General features: G+C 38.4%; 2 protein-coding genes across 3 annotated transcripts in view; both read right to left on the bottom strand.

The window, feature by feature from the left end:
* Positions 1 to 1,187: 1,187 nt before the first annotated feature.
* Positions 1,188 to 8,660, bottom strand: ugdh (UDP-glucose 6-dehydrogenase). The gene is made up of 12 exons (XM_034013954.3): positions 8,463 to 8,660; positions 6,843 to 7,009; positions 6,291 to 6,392; positions 5,637 to 5,837; positions 4,827 to 5,024; positions 4,601 to 4,748; positions 4,280 to 4,374; positions 4,042 to 4,172; positions 3,362 to 3,501; positions 2,824 to 2,915; positions 1,925 to 2,035; positions 1,188 to 1,720 (listed from the first exon to the last, which is right to left on the bottom strand). The coding sequence occupies exons 2-12, from the start codon at positions 7,002 to 7,004 to the stop codon at positions 1,610 to 1,612; spliced, it is 1,491 nt and encodes a 496-aa protein (XP_033869845.1). The 5' UTR covers positions 7,005 to 7,009; positions 8,463 to 8,660; the 3' UTR covers positions 1,188 to 1,609.
* Positions 8,661 to 9,794: 1,134 nt separating this feature from the next.
* The window catches only part of LOC117408466 (small integral membrane protein 14-like), a 30,751-nt gene continuing 19,141 nt past the window's right edge, over positions 9,795 to 21,404 (bottom strand). For both annotated transcript variants that reach the window (XM_059006465.1, XM_034013469.3), the window contains exons 3-5: positions 14,469 to 14,517; positions 12,436 to 12,584; positions 9,795 to 11,696 (exon numbers count right to left, since the gene is read on the bottom strand). In XM_059006465.1, the coding sequence (XP_058862448.1) occupies positions 11,658 to 11,696; positions 12,436 to 12,584; positions 14,469 to 14,517 (237 nt within the window). In that variant the 3' untranslated portion in view covers positions 9,795 to 11,657. The remainder of the gene's footprint in view (positions 11,697 to 12,435; positions 12,585 to 14,468; positions 14,518 to 21,404) is intronic.

Genomic DNA, 21,404 nt, shown 5'->3' with positions numbered 1-21,404 from the left:
AAAGCCAAGCAGCCAGAGCCTCCCCTCTAAGGAGATCTCCAAGCCTGCACTTGTTATGTGAACAGAAGTCAGACATTAGGTCATAAAAACAAAAATGTGTTTCTGTTAAGTGTGTGTATTGGTGTATGCCTTTGTTTCAGTCTGCAGAAACAGTTTCACACAGCAGGTGGCAGCCTTCTCCAAAGAAAACAACGATAGTGGCATTTTTTGTTGCACAACTTCCTACATGATTAATAGTGATTATAATCAGGGTTGGGTGTAAAATGCAAGTGCGTCTGCGCGGAAGGGGGGGGGCTTTCATTTGACCCATTTATTCACTGCCCGTGAATGGAAGACACCTCCTTATTTTTATTTTTTTATTCTGCACTGCTGTGGCAATTCTCCATTTAATGCATCTGGATAGGACTGAGACACAAGGAAGACATAGCGGATTGTACATGGTCACAGTCAGATAGTGGCTGACCTGGGATTCACCTCTGTTTTACATCTGTTTACATCATGGTTTGAACATCACACATCACATGTATCTAAGGGAGATGTACCGTCAACACATTTATATCTTGCTGGACATTATCACCATATTTACTGTTGAGATTGTGCTGGTAAACACGAGTAACCAAAGTCTGTATTGAAGTCAATCAGTGTGACCTACTTACCATACATTTTGTTTTTAGGCATGTTCGTGACCCATGAGCACATTTTGACCAATCCCTACGTCTCCTGAAGCATGCCAAGAAAGTAAAGCCCTGTATTTTATCTAAAACCTCCATAATGCTTGGTCTTGGAGAAACAGATGCACAGGTGTATGCAACACACTCTATTGGATGTGGGTGTGCATGTACATCGTAAAGCTTTTTTTAACCATTTGTAGTTTTGGTGAGCTTTAAAATCAGCTTTTCAAAGAGAACAATAAAAACAGGTAAGATTTGTGAAGATCACTACAAAGATCTGAAGCAATAAGTCACTAATATCAGAAATATCTAAAGCTGTCACGGTATCTTCCATGACTGGAGCATTCTAGAGCATCAGGACTTGCTGTTCACTTATACTGTACCTTGTAACAGACTGCTTAGAATACTGCCCTAAATCTATTGACATATAACTTTTTATTAATGAGAAGTTCCTGTATTTTGCCAGGTGAATAATTCTTGAAGAACATTGAAAAAAGTAGTAACAAATGCACATCATTGTTCAGTAAACAATTCAAAAGTTATTTTTTATTTATTAATACAGTACAACTGAATGCAGACAAAGAAATAGGTCATGATTTGTAAGTTTTCATTGTATTTTACATTGGTAACAAAACACACAACCATTATGAAAACAATTGCACATGTGCATTACACGAAGATTACAACCTATAGAAATATACAAATTCAGACTGACAAACCAGTTGTTATTGAATAGAATTCTAAATTTCCATTGGGCAGAATGTGGAATGAAATGAGAGGCTTAAATAAAGCAGAACCTCAGAATTGTTTGTGTGCTGGTCTGATTTTAGACTGGGAATTCAGAATTGTGCATATTACTGGATTTGGTAAGTAGGAATGTCATTGCTGGTGAGTAAACCTTACGACTTGAGTACAGTATCTCATAGCTTTCACTTCCTTTACACCTTTGCCTTCTTCACCGGAGGGCCATGTAGGCTGATTTTGGGGATTTCACACGTGGGAGTAAAGGGTATTCTCGGTATGGTTACCTTCTTTCCTATAGTTTCAACCTGGGGGAACCAAATAAACATACATAAAAAATACTGACTGCAAAAAAAATGGTATTTACCTTAAGTTTCAATATCTTTAGTTTAAAAGTTCCTTCTCTCCTGGTGTAGCTTGATGCATTGCAGTGTTGGTACCTCTGAATAAACATGCCTGGACAGATGCAAGATGCAAACACAAAGCAGTTGCACAGTTCCTTTTTTCCTTACCTGAAATCCAATGTTCTGAAGCCTGAAATGAAGATCGTCCAGAACCCGTCTCCCATCAAATATGAAAGATGGTTTTAGCATTGTTTTGTAGATTCGCTCATAATCCAGATCCTATAGAAGGAAGATATCCTTAAAGTTTTGTGAACAGGTCCCAAAGACTTGTTGGGACACTATTGTATTGATGTTATTGTAATTGAGCACATTATTTTCCACCAACTGAAATACGATAGGTACTGTATGATCACACCAAGGGTCTCTGCCCATTACTCTTTTCAGGAATAACACATAAATTAAATGGACTGTCAACATTTATCAGGAGTGCTAAATAAATGATAGACTCATTGGAATTATAAAGCATGTAAGAAGTGTCCCTAAAAAGGTGCTTTCTCTGCCAAGGCAATTTCGGGAATATTTAAAAGGGCACAAGTGAAAAAACAAACAAAAAAACCCAATGCCGTCCTCTAGATGAAATTATTCAATGGCTGCCTGGCATGCATGAGTGCTGGCCTTATTCTGGTTCGCTTTTCGATGAAGGGCGTTCACCGTATTCAGTCAACTCCTCAAAGTCAGCATTAACTGTCAGTTATGCTCTAGCATAACAGGGTGTAGCAAAAATGGGAATAAACTTGAAATTCCTGTTACACTCATTTGATCATGTTGCTTGGCTTCACCCTCCCCAAGGCACTAAACTAAAGCGTGGGAATTCATGTATTACTGCAGAAGAACTCCAATCTGACTACTGCATTAAGCAATTACCATTAAACACTAATTCACATCATCAAGTGCCAGCTTCATTCTATAGAGCCTTATTTCTTTGTGCAATAGGGTGCAGTCCATGCCAGTGAACCTTTATCAAAAAGATTCAGATAGATTTGGCACAGTAACATGATAATACTTACTTTGAACATATCCCACTCTGTACAGATAACCAGTGCATGGGCTCCGTCACAGGCGTCGTACGGGTCATTTGTTATAGTGACCAGCTGAGACACTGATTGAGGAAAGAACGTGCAACCTTAGCTACCACACAACCCAGCGTTAATACAAAACACAATACCCTGTGTGTATTTTTCAAAATAAGGGCATTATTTATAACTTCGTACATTGTCTCTCTTTAATCAAAAATGTAATAAATGAACTTCAAAATGACATTAACAGAAAGCTGCCTGAATTGCCACATTTCATTATATATTAGTCATTTTCAGAGATGCTACTATAGGTGTAATTTTGTGAGAGCAAATGACGGGCCGGACAGCCCTAGGAAAATCTTTTTGGTTGAAACCGTTCCACCTTAATTCCCCGGAACCTGTTTGGACCAATAGTCTGCTCTGCTCGATCAGACGTTCCAAAAACCCAAACTATCTATTATAAACAGAGTTCCATGACTCATGTTGTATATGCAAGTATGTGAACCAGAACCGTTCCAAGCAGCTGTACCTCTCTCTGGGTCTCCTTCGGAGATGCTGGGCTGGGAGAGATCCTGAACGATCTGCTCCTTCGGTACTTTGGGGTCGTAGATCCGCAACATCGCACCTTCATCCATCAGGTACCTGGAGATGTGGATACTGGAGGACTCCCTGTGACAAAAGTACATTGTAATACACAAGCTGAATGACAAAATTGCATTGCAAAACTGGTCATTGGATTTAAGCTTTAGCCTACAGCTTTGGCATCACCGTATAGAATGAACTAATTTTGGAATAAAACCTGCTGAATAATGTTACGTTAGCATACTGAATTACATACCACTTTGTGGTTTTCCGTGTACGTAACAAAAAAAATGACAAATTGAAAAATGTGACATTTAGAAATCTAACATGAAATACTATACTACTATTATGGCTTCCGGTAGACTTTTGCGATATCATTTTGTAGTTTCTTTGATTACAAGACGTATACAAAGCTCTTTTTTTTTTTTTTTTTTAAATTATGTCGCAATCCTAAAATTCTAGGGAATGCTAAACTTTTGGCCACAGCCTTAAAACAGTTAACTGGGGCCAAGTTCATTTGATATGGATTAACTTTTTCACCAATTACATTGCAGAAGTGAGTAAATAATTAACAAGCTGTTTGAAGCCAAAATAAAGTTTACTGTATTAGGCATATTTCTCAATTACCGTGTGTCTCCAGTGTCCTTTTTGAAAGCAAATCCCAGGAGAGCAATCTTCTTTCCAGTCACAGTATTAAACAGGCAGTCAATTATACGACAAGCAAACCGCTGTCTCTGGTATTCATTCATATCTATCACCTTAAAGAAATAGGGTATTTCAGTTCAAAAGTCCTTTCATTTCACTTACAAAAAAACAGAAAAAAAGAGAGGCTGGACAGTTGCTGGGCTCAGCATATAAACAATACCTGCTGCCAGTACTTTGCCACTTCAGGGAGGTTCAGAGCCTCACACAGATACACCAGGTTGAGGACATCCTTCTTGAAACAGCTACCACCAAAACCTAAACCAAAAGGGGTTTAATTCCAATGCATTCAATCATCATTAACCAGAGCTGCAGATTTCACCCACTTTCACTCAATAAAGTTCCAAACACACGGACCTGCATTCAAGAGCATTATAATTTCTCATTTGCCCTGCTACCCGTTACAAGTTCACATTTATTTTGATAATGTTTTGCACATGCCTGCCAACTGGCATTGAGAGTCCTGAAAGCGAGCTTCACTTACCGATACTGGGTTTAAGAAATTTATTTCCAATTCTCTGGTCCATCCCAATGGCTTTTGCCACCTCTTCGACATCGGCCCCTGTTGACTCGCACAGCGCACTAATAGAATTGATACTGCTGATTCTCTGGGCAAGGAATGCATTAGCAGCCTGCAGGAAAATATTCAATAATGAGTACAATTCAGTGCTAGCTGTTGGATCACATTTGTTGCCCTGTGATGTACGCACCAGCTTGGAGAGCTCCGAGGACCAGGTGTTGGTGGTGATGATCTTGTTCTTGGGGACCCAGTTTTCGTAGACTGCACACAGGGCACGAATGGCGCTCTGTCCCTCTGGGGTTTCATCTCCACCGATCAGCACGCGATCCGGATTCTTCAGGTCCTTGATGGCAGTGCCCTCAGCAAGGAATTCAGGGTTAGACAGCACCTGCATTGGGGAAAGCGGAGAGAGAGAGGGAGAGAGACCAATTTAGAAATACTTTCTGATGTTACCACTTACCACAGTGCAAACATACACTGGAAATGTAGGTACCTGTAATTGTTTGCCATCATTCCGCCGCTGAAGTTAAAAAGTTAAATATGTTTGTATAGGGCAAAATGAAACTTGAAAGAGATAAGGATAAGCGGCAGCTTTGTTACAAAATTAGGGATGTCATTTACATACCAAATAAATCAGCCATGTACAGCCATGGACAGCCAAAGGATATTCTACAGGTAGTGTGCTACTTAGAAGATTCAAGTGAAAGATACCAGAAGAAGTCGCAATACATGAATATTATGAAATCTGTAAAAAGGTCATAACATTGCTCCATATGACTGCAGACAAATCACCAATTAATCAGAGATAATACCTGTGCAATCTAGGCAGTGGTTTAAACAGTTTCAGGGTTTGAATACAGGTGCAGTGATTTGAATACAGGTGCAATGATTAATGCAGGTGCGTGGATTGCAATGCAGGTGCATGGATTACAATGCAGGTGCATGGATTTCTATACAGATGCACTGATTTCTATACAGGTGCATTGATTTGTGTGCTCACCTGCAGGTTAAGGTTTGGTTTTGTGTTTGCATCGAATATTCTGCGAATGCTCTCGGCAGCCCTCACTGGCACAGTGCTCTTCTCAGTGACCAGCTTGTAGCCATCGGAGACCTCCACAATCCGCCGGGCACAGGACTCAATGTACTTCAGGTCTGCTGCTCGTCCTTTCCCCATCCCATAGGTCTTTGTTGGGGTGTTTACCTGGGAGCAAAACATCCACTCTCAATTTCTCTGTCACACAGAATGCTTAAATACTTTGACATGCGTTTAAAAAAGTATTGTATAGTAAAGTGAGATGTACAAAATATGTGTGGATCTGTCTACTGAACCCTGCAACTGCACAATGATTGAAGTTAGTATGCAAATTAAACATGGTACTGCATATTGATTTAGTACTTTATCTGCATGTTTTAAACTTCGACATGTTAATATAGCATAATCAGCAGGACAATATTTCTCACCAGCCTTTACTCAAATTCAAACGCATATTTTATTTTATACACTTAAAAAACATTGACCTGTATTTGTCAGAAAAATAATGGTTTTCCAAATGAACAAAGGGCTTTTTTTGTAACCAAGCTTCACTGTAAACAGGATTATCCCTTCAAAATGCTCTGACCTACTCTTTTAGCTTGTAGTGAACGGAAGGCTTACAGAAATGAAGACGAGGTCGGCCTCTCTAATGGCAGAGTCGATCTCTGTGGAGAAGAAGAGATTCTTCCCTCTGCAGGACTCCACTATCTCCTTCAGACCGGGCTGGGGAACAAAAACAAGGTCTGCATGAAAATACAGATCTCAAAACATTTGGAACAACATAAAAATAATATATCCTGTACATGTTCCACTTCATAAAAAACATTTAGTAAACATGGTGGGCCTCACCACCATTATTATTATTATTATTATTTATTTATTTCTTAGCACACGCCCTTACCCTGGGTGACTTACAGTTGTATACAAAAAATACATATCAAGAATTAGAGTACAATTAAGAGCAAGATACTAAATACAATGACTTCAGTCCTACTATGAGCAAAGTCCCAATCATTACGCCCTTGGGCGTTCCTGTGTTGCCCAATACCACCCATCCTGTCGGGTCTTATTGCTTATTTGATCAACTGTAGCAATCTGACATAAAAAGGGCCTCAGAGAAAATAAGGTTCTTTGAAATACAGCAACAAAAAACAGGATGCTGGCATGCCTTACCTCATAGATGGGAAGCGTGTCTGAATTCCAGGCTTTTATTCTCGATTCATTAAGGTCAACAACACTAACTTTGATATCTGGACACATGTGAGCAATCACACTGCAAGTGGGCCCACCGACATAGCCAGCACCAATGCAGCAGATCTTTTTAATCTGAAACATTATGACTGAAAAAGAAAAGGAATTTCACTTCAACTTTTAATGAACAACAAATTATTTTACCATTTGTTTTATATTCTGTGTTACAGCCAGGTAGTGGGACCCCACCTGACACAGTTTCCTCTTTGTGTGTCATGGAACCTGAGTGTAAGACTTGCCTGTAACATAGTTGTTGATCCACACATAATAAAATTAAATCTTAGACACATCTTTTGACAAGATGTCTTTGTAAATTGGCTTCATTCACATATTTGTGCTGTTATATCACACAAATAAACTGCTTTGAAATGTCTGCAAGCCAGAACAAATGTGACATACTTGACGTATTTCATACATTTAAAGCTCATACCAAATGGGACTAATGTTGAGTGTGTGTCTGTCTCAGTGTGTGTGTCTGTGTGTTAGTGTGTGTGTCTCAGTGTGTGTGTGTGTGTCAGTGTGTGCGTGTGTCTCTCTCTGTCTGTCTCAGTGTGGGTGTGTGTGCGTGTGTCTCTCTCTGTCTGTCTCAGTGTGTGTGTGTGTGTGTGTGTGTGCCTCTCTCTGTCTGTCTCAGTGTGTGTGTGTGTGTGTGTGTGTAAGTTTGAAATTAGGTATCACTGCAATGTTCAAAAACTGAAACAAATTAAACAAATGAAAAGGTGTTTTTTTTTTTTATGTACACAAAAGATTTAAATGATTAAAAAAATATTATTTAAGGACATTTCATACAAAAGCCCTTCTTCTAATGCTGAAGAAGGGCTTTTGTCAGAAACGCCCTGACAAATTATTTGTTTATCATTTAAAACTTTTGCATGCATGCATATATATATATATATATATATATGCAGCTATGGCCAAAGTTTCGCATCAGCAAGCATTTTAGAATTGAAACATATATATGAACATAATTAGACATAGACATTTTATTTAAAATCATGTAATCACAGAAAATACAAAATTGATATTGCAAAACTCTACTGAAAGCCCTAATAGTACTAGGTCCTACATATGAAATGTCACATTTTTCAATTTTTTTTAAGTTTTTGGAGTATATGGAAACTACAATTCAATATGTTAACATAACATTATTCAGCAGGTTTCATGAGACACTATGAAGCAAAATGTGTTAATTCTACTGCGTGATGCAAAACTTTAGCCTCTGCGTTCGAATTCCATTTTCAAGTAATTTAAACAAGCCGCCAATTCCGATAAAGCGGACAGCATGGTATACATAGCAAAACAGTCTAACCCGAACAAGCGCTTATTTTAACATCGTTAGCCACACTTGAACGGTTACTAATTAGGCTACTGGTATTGTATTTCAGAAATCCCTTTCATAAAGACGATGTAAAATAAGCGTTCATTTCAACACCAGTAATGCGAGGTTCAGCGGTAACTCAGTGTCCCAGGTACTCAGGTACTGAGAGTGTAAAATCAGCCCATTGCAATTTCTACATACAGCAGCACTAATGCACAATTTACCTTTGTTGTTCAAAGCGATATACTGCTCCGCAGTAGGTCAGATTGCTCCTGAAGTGATCTGTAAAATGTTCTTCTGCGAAGGAGTCCCGTCTTATTTAAATAGTTGCGCAGGTACGTTTCTCAGGGAAACTATACCTGGCACAGTTCACATGCATCTACTGCCCTTCCTGGATCGCGTCACTAGTCTGTAGGAGTGGACAGTTTAGATAAAACACAAATCGCCATCCACTGCGTCAAACTGCAGGAGGGGTCCTGTGACGTAAAGGGCAAATTCCTGAACCCGAGGATAGCCTCGGGTAGTTTCTATATGAGGGTTGGGCACGTTGAGTCGTTGAGTTCGCAAGAAATACAAAAGTAGTTTAATGTGTTGTAATTAAATTTTAATGTTTTGTCTTTGAATGGTGTCGAATCTGTAACCCGCGCCCTTCAGATATGTTAAAGTGGTTTAGAATTAGTTTCTGCTTAAACATCATTTATAATATGTTTTATATATTATAGATAACTTAGTACAGGCACGCATCTTAATAGTAAAACCACCTCCATACATACACCTTGCCATTTTATTTGGAACCCTCAAAAAATGTAGAGCTGTATGCTTGTGTAGCTTTTTATAGTATGAAATGTATCGCCTCATGGCTGCAATTATGTTTCTGTACAGATCAATCAATAGATATCCCATACAACTGTTCATGTATGTGCTAGTATTACAGAAACAGCCAACCAAAACATTGGATAGCACATTATTATTATTATGTAATTTAGCAGATGCTTTTATCCAAAGCGACTTACAGAGACTATATAGGGGTGAACTACTAGTCATCAACAACTGCTGCTGCAGAGTCACCTATAATAGCTATCACTATTATCTACTGTATTATTGAATTGTGGTTTGTCACACTTGAACAAAAATTATTGTATTTCTTGCTCTTATTGTATTACTTGTATTGTAACACTTGAATGTATTTGTATTTGCTTGCGATTGTAAGTCGCCCTGGATAAGGGCGTCTGCTAAGAAATAAATAATAATAATAATAATAATAATAATAATAATAATAATAATAATAATAATAATAATAATAATATGACTGGTTTTACGTCTCATCCAAAGGGAGGTTGAAACACAGGGGGTCTGCGTTAATTAAATTAAAACGTGGTATGAAACACAGGGGGCAACCCCCCTGCCCCATAGGAAATGATGCCCCTGCTCACAGGACCCTTCTAAAAAAGAGCATGTTTCTGTGAACCACCTTTGATGAGTCTATTAACCAGCAGTCAAACTAAACCTAAACCCGTATTACCTTTTTATACAACAATAAAAAAAAAACAGTGCACTGTTTTTTCACTCTTGTATTTATTTTATAGTTAATAAGAAAGTGCATAGTATAATCCCTTTACTGTACAGATGAAGCCCTAAACGGCACTCCTTATAACACACATTAAGTTTGGCATACAGCATTTCACCAGACACCCATCTCTATCAAGCGGAAGAACAAAGAGAACAAACTGTCAGAATTTGTACATACTGCTAATTAAGAGGTACTTGTGTCCACCTAAAACTGTAGATGAAGAATTCATTCCCTGCTTTTCAAACAGTATTAAAGTCACCAGCAGGCATAACAACATTCTGGCAGGCTGGAGACCTGCAGTTTTAATGCAGCAGCATAAACAAAGCATTTTTGTCTAGGTTAAAATCAGAAAACGTATCATCAAGCACCATGTATCCAGTAACTTGAAACTACATCCCTTCTGTTTACACTTCCATCAGACATGAAGACCAACGCATGCATTCCATTACAGTGCATAAAGCTACAGCTCAGTTTTATTTAGGGTGTGTGAGTGATGTCAGACTGAACAGAAAGGTGGTTTACAAGGAAAGTCATGGGCTTACCCTAAACACCTGTGATGGACCCCGCACACAAAAAGACTTTACAAACTATGTTTTTTGAATCTTAAACATTAGGCTTGAGTATCTGAAGAATGCTCGTCTAATTGTGCAAAGCAAAACATTGAGCTCAATACAGTCCTATAAGGTTTGGCATTTGTGAAGGGTAACATGTTTATACAAGTAGGAGGTCACTTTCATACCAGTAAACAAGCTGACCAGTATAAAACAAAAGGACATCTTCATCAATAAAACTGAACTGAAATATATATTTAGAATCTACAGAGCCCGCAAGGGACATGAAAGAAAAAAAATCAATTAAGAATCCAATTTTGTAACAAATTCCTGAATTGACAGCAACTCTTTCAGTACTGACAAGATTTCTAGAATGATATTAATGAGAATGATTTAAACTGTTGTCTTGTACAGAAAAATAAATACACATGATACAGGCACATATAAACATCGTGCTTTATCAGGCATTTGACCACATTTACTTTACAATTTTATAGTCATTAAAAGATGCAGTTGCTTTTAAGTAACAGTTTTTTTGTTTGTTTCAAAACCAAGTGGGGCAATGCGAAATTTACACTTTGAATCAAACATATTTCAGTTTTGTACCAGAAAAAAACGTATTTTTCCCAAAGACTATTTTGCACCATTTATTTCAAAAAGTAAAATCAAATTGTTAAATGTTGAGAAAATAGTAAAAAGCAACCAAGGCTCATATTTGCATTACTATTGCTTGCTACTAGTTTTATAACATTAATAGTATGTTTTTTTCTTTTACAAAAATGGTACAAATTGCAATTTGGAGTAAAGACATTGAATGTTGGGTATAATTAACCGACTAATGACCTCTCAAAGTTTACACAAACCCTACACTGCACAAATTCCGTTTCTCTATAGAAACAAGTACATATAATGACAGGAAGTCTAGTTTTTCACAAAAGCTATGTTTTGTAAATTATTTAAATGTTTATTTTTTTATGATACAGTTGTTTTGTGTTATATTAACATATACATATAGTATGCAAATTAAACAATTGGGTTAAAGTATTCTAAATAAACATTTTATCTGGAATGTTGAACCAATCACATGAAATACCTCTCTCACTTGTAATCACCTGTTCAGAGTGTGTAGATATAAAAAAAAATGTTTTGATAAAGAAGCCATTTGTAACAAGAAACAGTATAGGAAAATATTTACTTAACAGAGACAAGTAAATATCTCAAAGGGTTATCTAGGCCACAATAATGAATTTGGTCATCATATGAGCCCTTGGCTGCTGCACGCCAGGCCATGGTTTGGGTTAATCCACGGGGGGCGCTGGGGGCTCATGTCCATGATTCTGAGGAAAGAAAATATTTCATGCTTTATTTTTACCCTTGTTAGAATTGCAATTATCTGACTGAGACCAAGGCATCTCCCTTTCCTAGGACTCCTGATCTACCTCCTAAACAAAACTGTCTCCTTGCTGCTCTACTGTGTTGTACCGTCTGAGAATGAAGACAAATTCACCCCGTGATGCAGAAGTGTAGAAAAACTGATATTACAACCATACAGGAGGCAACATAAGCTCTCTTATTAAAAACAGAATTACGTGGGCTCGATGACATCCCTTCTGTACTGGGTCCCCTCATGCGGGCTGGTCTCAGAAGAAACAGAACCAGTACTTACATTACGTGGGCTCGATGGATTCCATTCTGTACTGGGTCCCCTCATGCGGGCTGGTCTCAGAAGAAACAGAACCAGTACTTACATTACGTGGGCTCGATGGCATCCCTTCTGTACTGGGTCCCCGCATGCGGGCTGGTCTCAGAAGAAACAGAACCAGTACTTACATTACGTGGGCTCGATGGCATCCCTTCTGTACTGGGTCCCCGCATGCGGGCTGGTCTCAGAAGAAACAGAACCAGTACTTACATTACGTGGGCTCGATGGCTTCCCTTCTGTACTGGGTCCCCGCATGCGGGCTGGTCTCAGAAGAAACAGAACCAGTACTTACATTACGTGGGCTCGATGGCATCCCTTCTGTACTGGGTCCCCGCATGCGGGCTGGTCTCAGAAGAAACAGAACCAGTACTTACATTACGTGGGCTCGATGGCTTCCCTTCTGTACTGGGTCCCCTCATGCGGGCTGGTCTCAGAAGAAACAGAACCAGGGCAATAACCATCCATGCCATCATAATCATCGGCATGGTAAAGTCACCATCATTGGAGGGGTTCGGTCCTGGCACTGCAAAACACAAAAGCAAAATGCTCACTCATTCATGTATTACCTTACATTTAAAGTTTTACTATCTATGTTCCCACAAGCAGCCAAGGTGAGCATAAGACAGTATACATGCAAGAGGAATACTTTGAATTTTCCTCCAATAAATCAGATAGCATTGAGTCTGAGTTCTAGTTTCACAAGAACTGTGTGGTTATGTACAGCGTCAAGTCAGAAACCGCACCTTTGAAATGTTTGAAGATATGACTCTACAATACTCCCTAATTTAAGCAATTTTCCAGATCCCACATGTGTAATTGTAAAACGTACATACAACCTAATGCAGCAAGATGTACACTGTAACTGAAAATCACATAAAAATAAACATAAACGATGCTAGCTGCTGGTAAACCAAAGTCTGATACTTGAGAGAATGTCCATAGCAGGTTTTATGACAAATAAACTAGCTCTCTAGCTATTTAAAAATGGCTTAGCAAGTTTCATCAAAATGCCCATAGCAAGTTTCTAGTTATTACCCAAGCAAGTTTCACCCAGACAGTTGTTTATTAAGAGTTGTTATATTACATCAGCATTACAATGCCAGACTATATAGTTATACAGCCATTTTGAAAATAGCTTTGAAACAGACTTTGAAGGTATAAGTGTAAAAAGTTGTCAGGACGTAACAGTGAAAAGAAAAATTACAGGTACATTATTTAAACAGTTGTAGCAACACATGGGGTAACGCTATATTTTTCAGAACCCCGCTTCTTACTCTTTAAATGGATAAGATTTCAGACAATGAACATAGGATTGCAATGCATATAAGCAGATGGCTCTACTGAAAATCTAAAATACTACTATAACGTAAACACTGTAGATGATATTCTGATTATTAAAACTGGAATAGAGAATCCTTTTACAAGTCTGAAGCACAAGTGAAACAGAGTGGTTTTTTTGACATGTTAACTAATGTACAACAACTGGCTCAGATGGGTGGGTCAAATTCTTTCATTGTTTATTACCATGCTCCACCCTATGCCTTTAGTCAGCATTCCTTAGGCAACACTCCTCCAAGAATAGAAGAGTACAGCCACATGACTTTGCATACAGCATTTCAAAAAAGGAAATAGTGTATTACACTGTATTGCAACTGCATTCTTCCTCCCAATGTCCATTCATTGGCTGGGAGTGTGTCAGTGCAGTATAACCTGTTACTGCACAATCATAAAACTGGTTTCTAAATAACAAGTTAGGGTGAGACAAAACAGCACTTGCATCCCTCCACCTTGTATTGAATACTATGTAAATAACGCAATTAGATATTAACACAAATGACAGGCTCGTTGTTTGTAGAATAAACTGTTCTAACAGCTTTGTGCAAGTTAGCACTAGTTATTGACTTTAATCTGAGAGAAAGGAAACGCCTGTCCATCTCTCTTTGTGTGCTGCTGTACCTATGTCAAGCACTTTTATTTATTTATTTATTTATTTACATACGATGGATGTACTGTAGATCATGGCGAGCTACTTTTTCAATGATTCTGACAGTTTTCATTTTGCATTCATACTTTTAAAACAGCTTTCATAGGACTGCGTGTCAAGCCTGGATTCAGCCACCTAAATACTGATGGAAATGAATATCACAGTTATGAAATATAGCTGCAGTGTAAATTTGAGGAACTACAAAATATCATTTTCCACCTGTGTGACATTATGTCTGCGTTTGGAAAATAGCTTTTTGTGAAGAAAGGCCATTTGGGTCGATATTTCACCTCAAACACCATCACATATTTATAACAGAACTAAACACCAGTCACTCGTGCCTGTTGGCAGTTTCAATCTTTCTTCTTTAAAACATGGTTAGAAATGAAGTAACATATTATATCAATACTGTACTGTACTCACACTCTTGAAGACATTCTGTGTCAGTGCAGTACGATTGGGACTGTCTCAGCTGAAACACATTAAGAAAATAAAAGTACATTTAGGAAAAAGTCATTCATCAGACCTGCTAGTACAATTATTAGATCTGGTGTTCTGTTGTGAAATGAATTGTTAAATGCTGAACATTGAAGTCTTGCACCATGCTTACTTACTGTACTATATGAGAAGATTATGTAGAATAAAAAATGCATTCCCTGTTGAATCTCTCTAGTAACCCAGAATAGGAACTATCACTACAGCTTACATCGCGTGCAGTACAGCATGTACAATTGTCTTGAATTCAGATGATTTGCAGTGTTGTGTATGTTGCTTCCACACAGCCTGTTAAATACAGTAATTGCTCAGTCTAATCTTACAAATTCCATGTATGCTTACAATGCAGCACAGTAGTAAGATCAGTAAAATGTAGACACATGACTAGCTACCAACAGTGAAGATAAAGGAACAGACAAATTCACATTTTTATGCTCCAGTTTTTTCCATTTTTTACTTGTATGTGTTAATAAGTAAGCAATAAGACATGACAGGGCCTTTAGCCCCTGGAAGTGTGGTAATTCTAGCACAACCAACACCCTGGAGCAGCGCTTACAAAATGGATTGGGAGATATCTGCATCCTGAGTACCAATCACTTAAGTTTGTTTAAGTCTGTTTGGGATACAATAGGGTGATGTTGTGACTTTTTTGTTGTCGCGTGTACGTTTTCAGGACAGAAATGAAGACGCGGTTTGCTGTTTTAAAGTGGGTATCTGAAATTAGGTTTATAGATTGTTCCACTGTGGGAGAATTAAAAAAAAAAAAACGATTCAGGCCAGCTTGCAAGCTTGTGTAGCTGCTAACTGAATACTGTTTGCCAGTTGATGTTCTCACTTCAGCAAATAAACTTCTTAAAACTGTTTATTTCAGTCTTAGGTGCAGTTTTACAGTCAAAATTATTTTTTGGTTTTTGCTGACCAATCATTAAAAACTGAAACAGCCCAAGCGGTTACTTTTTTAGTATTCCACTCTTTATTGGCTTCAGTTGTATTATAATTTCAGCAGTACTGAGAGAGCTGTCTTGTTGTACTCACAGTGTGGACAGTGGAGTCACCAAACAAGTTCAAATTTACATGGAGGAAGTCTGACAGGGTATTATTATTTTGTTTTTATTGGGGGAAAAAATGGCGGCCAATTCAAAATTATTTTTTTAAACGTTCAGCACAATAATATCGGTTTGTAAAAAGTCTTATTTGCTGGGACTTGTTTTTACCTGTTGGTGGTACTGTAATAATTCAATGGCTTGGAATGCCTATCAGGCAATCAGGGTGCAGATATCCCCCAACCCATTTTATAAAACCTGATTACTGTGACTAGAAGTTGTGTGTCATGTCTCAATTATTATTAAGGAAACAATAGGGGTTGTACCTGTAGGCCATGTTTTCTTACACCTTAGAGAGACTAATTTTCTCATTAACATATTATTAATCCGATTCATAAATCTGTACTGTGCTGTTAATTGACCCTTACAGGCATCATAATTAACACGTGCCTCAGAGCAGACGGAGAACGAGATGTGTCTTAACGGTAATACTTCCTAGCATATTTTCTGCGTTTATGAACATGTATTTAAGCCAATAGTAATAATTTTAAAAAATCTGTTTCATTATCCAATAATTAGGTAATTTCAGTATTTTGTTATTTGTAACACATACATTAAATTGCATTGTTAACTCATCTGAACAGGATAGGCTACTTACTGGTTGGAAAATATATAAATCACATTTATAGCATATTCATTGCTCTAAGTGGAGAAATGGCAGGCTTGCGTGGGCTGTTGTGGAAAAATTCGTAGTTAAAATTGAATATTAATGGAAAGGTTTATAAAGGGCGACACCTGGTGGATACAAGGTGCCATGACTCTCTCCCATGAAATGATTGAATACTACGTCCAAAAGTAATTTGACTAATGTGTTGCAATTTAAATGATGACATTGGTTTTAAAATTACTTTATTTACTAATCTTGCAGACACAAGTTTAAGTGTTGTTTAGGTATGTTTTCCCAATAACACTGAAATGTTTATTGTGTTTCAATGAAGTTTAAAGTGAAAATAATTCTTAAATTATTTGACTTTAATTATTATATAACATGTTTAACATGCTTGTAACAGTAATTTAGTAAGGGGAATTAAACTGAAATGTGTATCCTTCTATGATCAGTATAACTAAAGTTATATCAAAATGGAGTTTTATTCTTAAAGTTATGGTACGATCCGTGCATTTGTGTTACGTACTGTATTCCCCGCTGTCTGTGTTTGCGTGCTGTGTGTTATTCCCTCCCCGCTGTATCCCGCCTCTGCTTTGTTTACCTTTTGTGTATGTATTCCTGTGCATCATGTAACCCGCTGCCTGTTTGTCTTCCCTGGTTTGTTCCCATTGGTTGTTATTTGTCTGTCCTCATTGGTTGTTCTTTGTCTGTGCCCATTGTTCCTAGTGCGAGTCTGAGGGCCAATGGGATGTGTCCGAGCCCTGTTACCCTATTTGTCTATAAGAAGGCGCTGCGACACCTCTTGTGTGTGTTCCTGAAACAATCAATGAATGTGGTGAAGACGACAGAGCAGTGGTCTCTGAGTGGGTGCTGAGATAGCATCCAAAATAAAAAAACTCTACATTATCTTATCTCTCTCTGGAAGGGGGTTGCTTATGTTAATGACGCACATTGCTTGTGTGCAAGGAATTATCATTCAAACTCTGGAAGCCAATGAAAGGACTGATAAACTATACCCTGCTGTAATGCACGGCAGCTGCATAAGAGCAGGGTATAACCATAATGGATTTTAATACAACAAGTATGCATATTACAAATCAAAACCTTCGAAGGTTTAGAGCTACCTTCGAATTCCTGGCTGGCAAACAAACCTTTGAACACAGCCCTACCATGAAGTGATCACGGATCATGAACTCGCTCTCCTCTTGGATTCGTAAACACCTCACAATGAAGTAACCACGGAGCCTTTGCTTGTGATAGAGACCCATTCAAGCGTCGTACGTATCTCCGTCCTGAAGAAGACTTCTCACCTCTACATGCTGCAAGTGTTACGAGAAGACCAACTGCACCTCCACATTTGTTATTCAACACTGAACGCATCTCCAGAACAAGTATTACATTTCAAAGACTTTAAGATTCAAGTAAAATACTATTTTTTATACAAGAAATATCTACCTGCAACCAGAAGAAAACATTTAATACAACGTATCACTTTGTTAAAGAATAAAAATATAGACACTGTTACTTTGATGAACAATCGAAACACGACTTTAACTCAACTGATCTTGTGTGTATTTGAAAACAACAGTTACGAACGTAACCATTTCAAGATCGATGGAGTTTGTAAACCTCACAAACCTCTCAACTCTCAACTATACTGGACTAATCCAACTGTACCAGTACTTGCATCAGCTTGTACTTGCACTGAACTGCTCCATACCTTGCCATATTCTACTACTGCTCTTAATTACAACTGTATCTGGTACTTGATTTTACGCTTCTAGGCATCCGTACTCACGTTTTTGGTAATTGCTCTTATTTGAAATCATTCTCATCCACTTATTGTATGTACTATGTGCTCTTAATGGACTTTACTCATATGAGCAAATAGTTTTATTATAAGTTTAACTGCTCTTAGTCGAACTCGCACTTAAAGGTAATTATTTACTGTATTCTTTATTTTGCTCTTTGAATTTGATCTTATTTTCTACTGATTTTATTGTACTTTATAACTGCTCTTATCTGGAATGTGATATTGTGCAATGTGATGCCCTGTGAAGTCACCCTGGAGAAGGGTGCCTGCTAAGAAATAAATAATAATAATAATAATAATAATAATAATAATAATAATAATAATAATAATAATAAGGATTTTTCTGCTATTTAACAATGAATTGTATTTTAATGTAACTTTGCAGTGCTGTCTTTCTGTACCTTTTGCAACTGAAATGAAAATATATGAGAAAAATACACTTTCTTGTGCACTGGGAAGGAAACGTGTCCTAACATTGGAGGATCCTTTTTCTCAACCAAAAGTAAAATATCATGAACTGTGACAAAAATTACATTTCTGGTGGTTACAGTTCTTTTTCAGGAAGGCATGTGCATATAAGCGATATAAAAATGCCATCATTTGTTTTTATCAAAAAGCATACACTGCTCCTAACCTCTCCAGTTAATAGGGTGTTGGTATTGGTCTTTAACAGATCTTAGGCACTGTAGAATATTAAATATCAATGGAGTCCATACAATAAGTCACCAAGAGACACATGTATCTTGTTGTATTGGATAAACTAGTGCCTCCTGGTACCTTTGCTGCAGGCAGTAGCGGACTGGCCATCTGGAGCACCAGGAGAATTCCCGGTGGGCCAGTGGGCCACGGGCCGGACACAAAATAAATATATAAATATATATATATATATATATATATATATATATATATATATATATATATATATATATATCTCCCGGCCCAGGCTGTTCGACTGGGCCGGCCCAATGGTCCAATTAATGGGGGAGCTAGAAAGTTGAGCGACGCGGGCCGGCCCACTGGTCCATCTCTCCCCCCCCGGCCCCGGCCCTTTGGTCCATTCCTCCGTGTGAAGTGGCTGCAGCCCTTAACCCCGCCCCCTTCAAACACACACACACACACACACACACACACACACAGACATTGACATAGCCACGAGACGTTGATGTAGCTAGCTATCAAGGGAAGTCCGCTTCAATTTTGGAAAACATCATGGAAAAGCAACACAGTAAAAAACGCAAAGGTGGGGCTGAAAAGTTACAGGAGAAAAAAGTAAAGTCCCTTGAGTCAGATGTAGCCAAATGTAGGAAGTTATCCGACTTATTCGGTAGTAGTGCTGCAAGTAGTGCCAGTGCCAACAACGTGCATGTAGTAGTCCATGCCGAGGAGCACACCGCAGCCCCGGTTCAAACTAGAGCAGTAGCAGAAGAAGGAGACAGCGACAGCATAGCCGACGACGAGTCTAGCACAAGCAAAGTCAGAGCAGCGGCTGCATCCGAAGAGGTAGGCAGTGGGGAGCCAGGGCAGGGAGGGAGACAGATAACACAACATCAATACTGTGCTAGCTAACTAGGCTAACTAACTGTACCAGTAACATGATTCCAGCCAGACAGTTTGTTGATTAATGTACATGCCAGCCATATCAGTCATTTCAAGACCTATTCCTCAACTTTTGTTGAATAGGAACTACACCATATATGATATTTCATATTTTCATCATATTTTTACTATGTACTTGAGCTTGTGTCCTCAAACGTGAGTACACCTCAGCAATTTATAACTATTTTTACCAGAAAGGTGAGATTTTAATCTTTCTTGGAGTATGCAGCATTACTAGTTATTGTGTATGGCCCTCTCATGATAAATAATTACTTTTGGGTATGTCTATTTAGGCAGAAATCTACATTTTTACTTTACATTCAACAGGTTAATGTTCGTTTGAAGCCCTACTATTTACATTAGTCAGTCCTTGACACAGCACAGCTGCCTTTTAGTAATTAAATTCATGATGATTCAGCCTGACTATAAGCTATTGTTTCCACTGTGTTGCTATATTTATACAAATCATGGATACTGTCACAGAGAGTATCCACAGGTGATTTCTAACTCATGCCACTCTATATGCTGACCTAGCTCTTCTGGACCTCAGAAACTTCTCCCAAGTCTCATCCAGTGGTCTGCCCCAGACAGCCCTTCAAGAGCTCAGCAAATGTTTGCTTAGTGTACAACAATAGCTGTGATGCAGCTAGGTGGTGGTATTAGGGGCTGGTGTGTGAGCGTGCGTGCGTCGGTGGGGCGGTGGAGTATCCGCGGGCCGGTTGTGGTGGGCCGGTCTGGGTCAAAGTCCAGGGCCATTTTTTAGTCTCAGTCCGTCCCTGGCTGCAGGTCACACAGGGATCTTATATCAGGTTTTCATCCTATCTCTCTCACCGTTCCTTCCAGGTTTCCTGGCACAGATTTGCATCCAGCACCTGTGTGTGCAAATTTTTATTTATTTATTTATTTTTTTAAACCTGACATAACAATATTTCTGAACTTGTCTGTCTCCAGACACGTCCCGTAGCCATAATGTGACAGTGTAGGTCACTGATGTCTTAAGCAGGGGACACAGCTCATTTGCATACCTCTAACAATGGGTTAGATAAAATCTCTCGGTAACAATCTGTGACGGTAAATCACATTGTTTCCAGTTACCGCTGTGACCCCAGATGTTATCAGCAGGAAAGACACACAAACTGCGTTTGCACTGCCACCTCTGACCAAGGCTGACTCAGTTCTGGATCACGGAGATTCTTATCATTTTCCACGTAGCGTTTACACTGCGGTTGTGCCCTGAGCCGGCTTAGGTCCGAATGCGCGTGCATACCATCTAAATTACAATACGTGCTTGGTGACATCATAACGACCACTGAAGAGATGACGAGTTTTCCCCTCCCTAAACCAGAAAGCTGGAAGAGGCAGAGTGGTATTACAAACAAACAATACAGTGTCGTGTTCATATTGTGGGGACTCGTCTTAAAAGATATATATATATAGATTATATATATAGATATATAGATATATAGATATACATATATCTCAGTCTACGAGAAAAATGGTTATTTGTTTAGACAGTGTTTTACACTGACACAACTGTTCCTGACCCATTTGTTATGTAAAGGATTCCACCTTGAGTAAGATAAGTACATTTGCTGTGTATTACTGTAATAGACCCTTTTGTTTTCAAAAGAACTGTATTCTGTTTCTTCCCCAATATTGTCTCACCTTGTAAATATACATAATTGTATGATGCATAAGTCCTTCATTTTTAGTTAAAATAGGCTAAGCAGCCACAGGAATACCAG

Source organism: Acipenser ruthenus, chromosome 2 (assembly GCF_902713425.1).
Source record: "Acipenser ruthenus chromosome 2, fAciRut3.2 maternal haplotype, whole genome shotgun sequence".
Taxonomy (NCBI): Eukaryota; Metazoa; Chordata; class Actinopteri; order Acipenseriformes; family Acipenseridae; genus Acipenser; species Acipenser ruthenus.
The sequence above is the reverse complement of the archived record's forward strand: the minus strand, read 5'-3'. Positions and strand labels throughout refer to the sequence as shown.

Coding starts and splice junctions, on each gene's coding strand:
- ugdh (XM_034013954.3), bottom strand. CDS start 7,004: ATGTTTCAGATTAAAAAGATCTGCTGCATTGGTGCTGGCTATGTCGGT. Junction 5,025..5,636: donor AACCAAACCTTAACCTGCAG/GTGAGCACACAA, acceptor TCCCCAATGCAG/GTGCTGTCTAACCCTGAATT. Junction 4,749..4,826: donor CCTCGGAGCTCTCCAAGCTG/GTGCGTACATCA, acceptor ATTTTCCTGCAG/GCTGCTAATGCATTCCTTGC.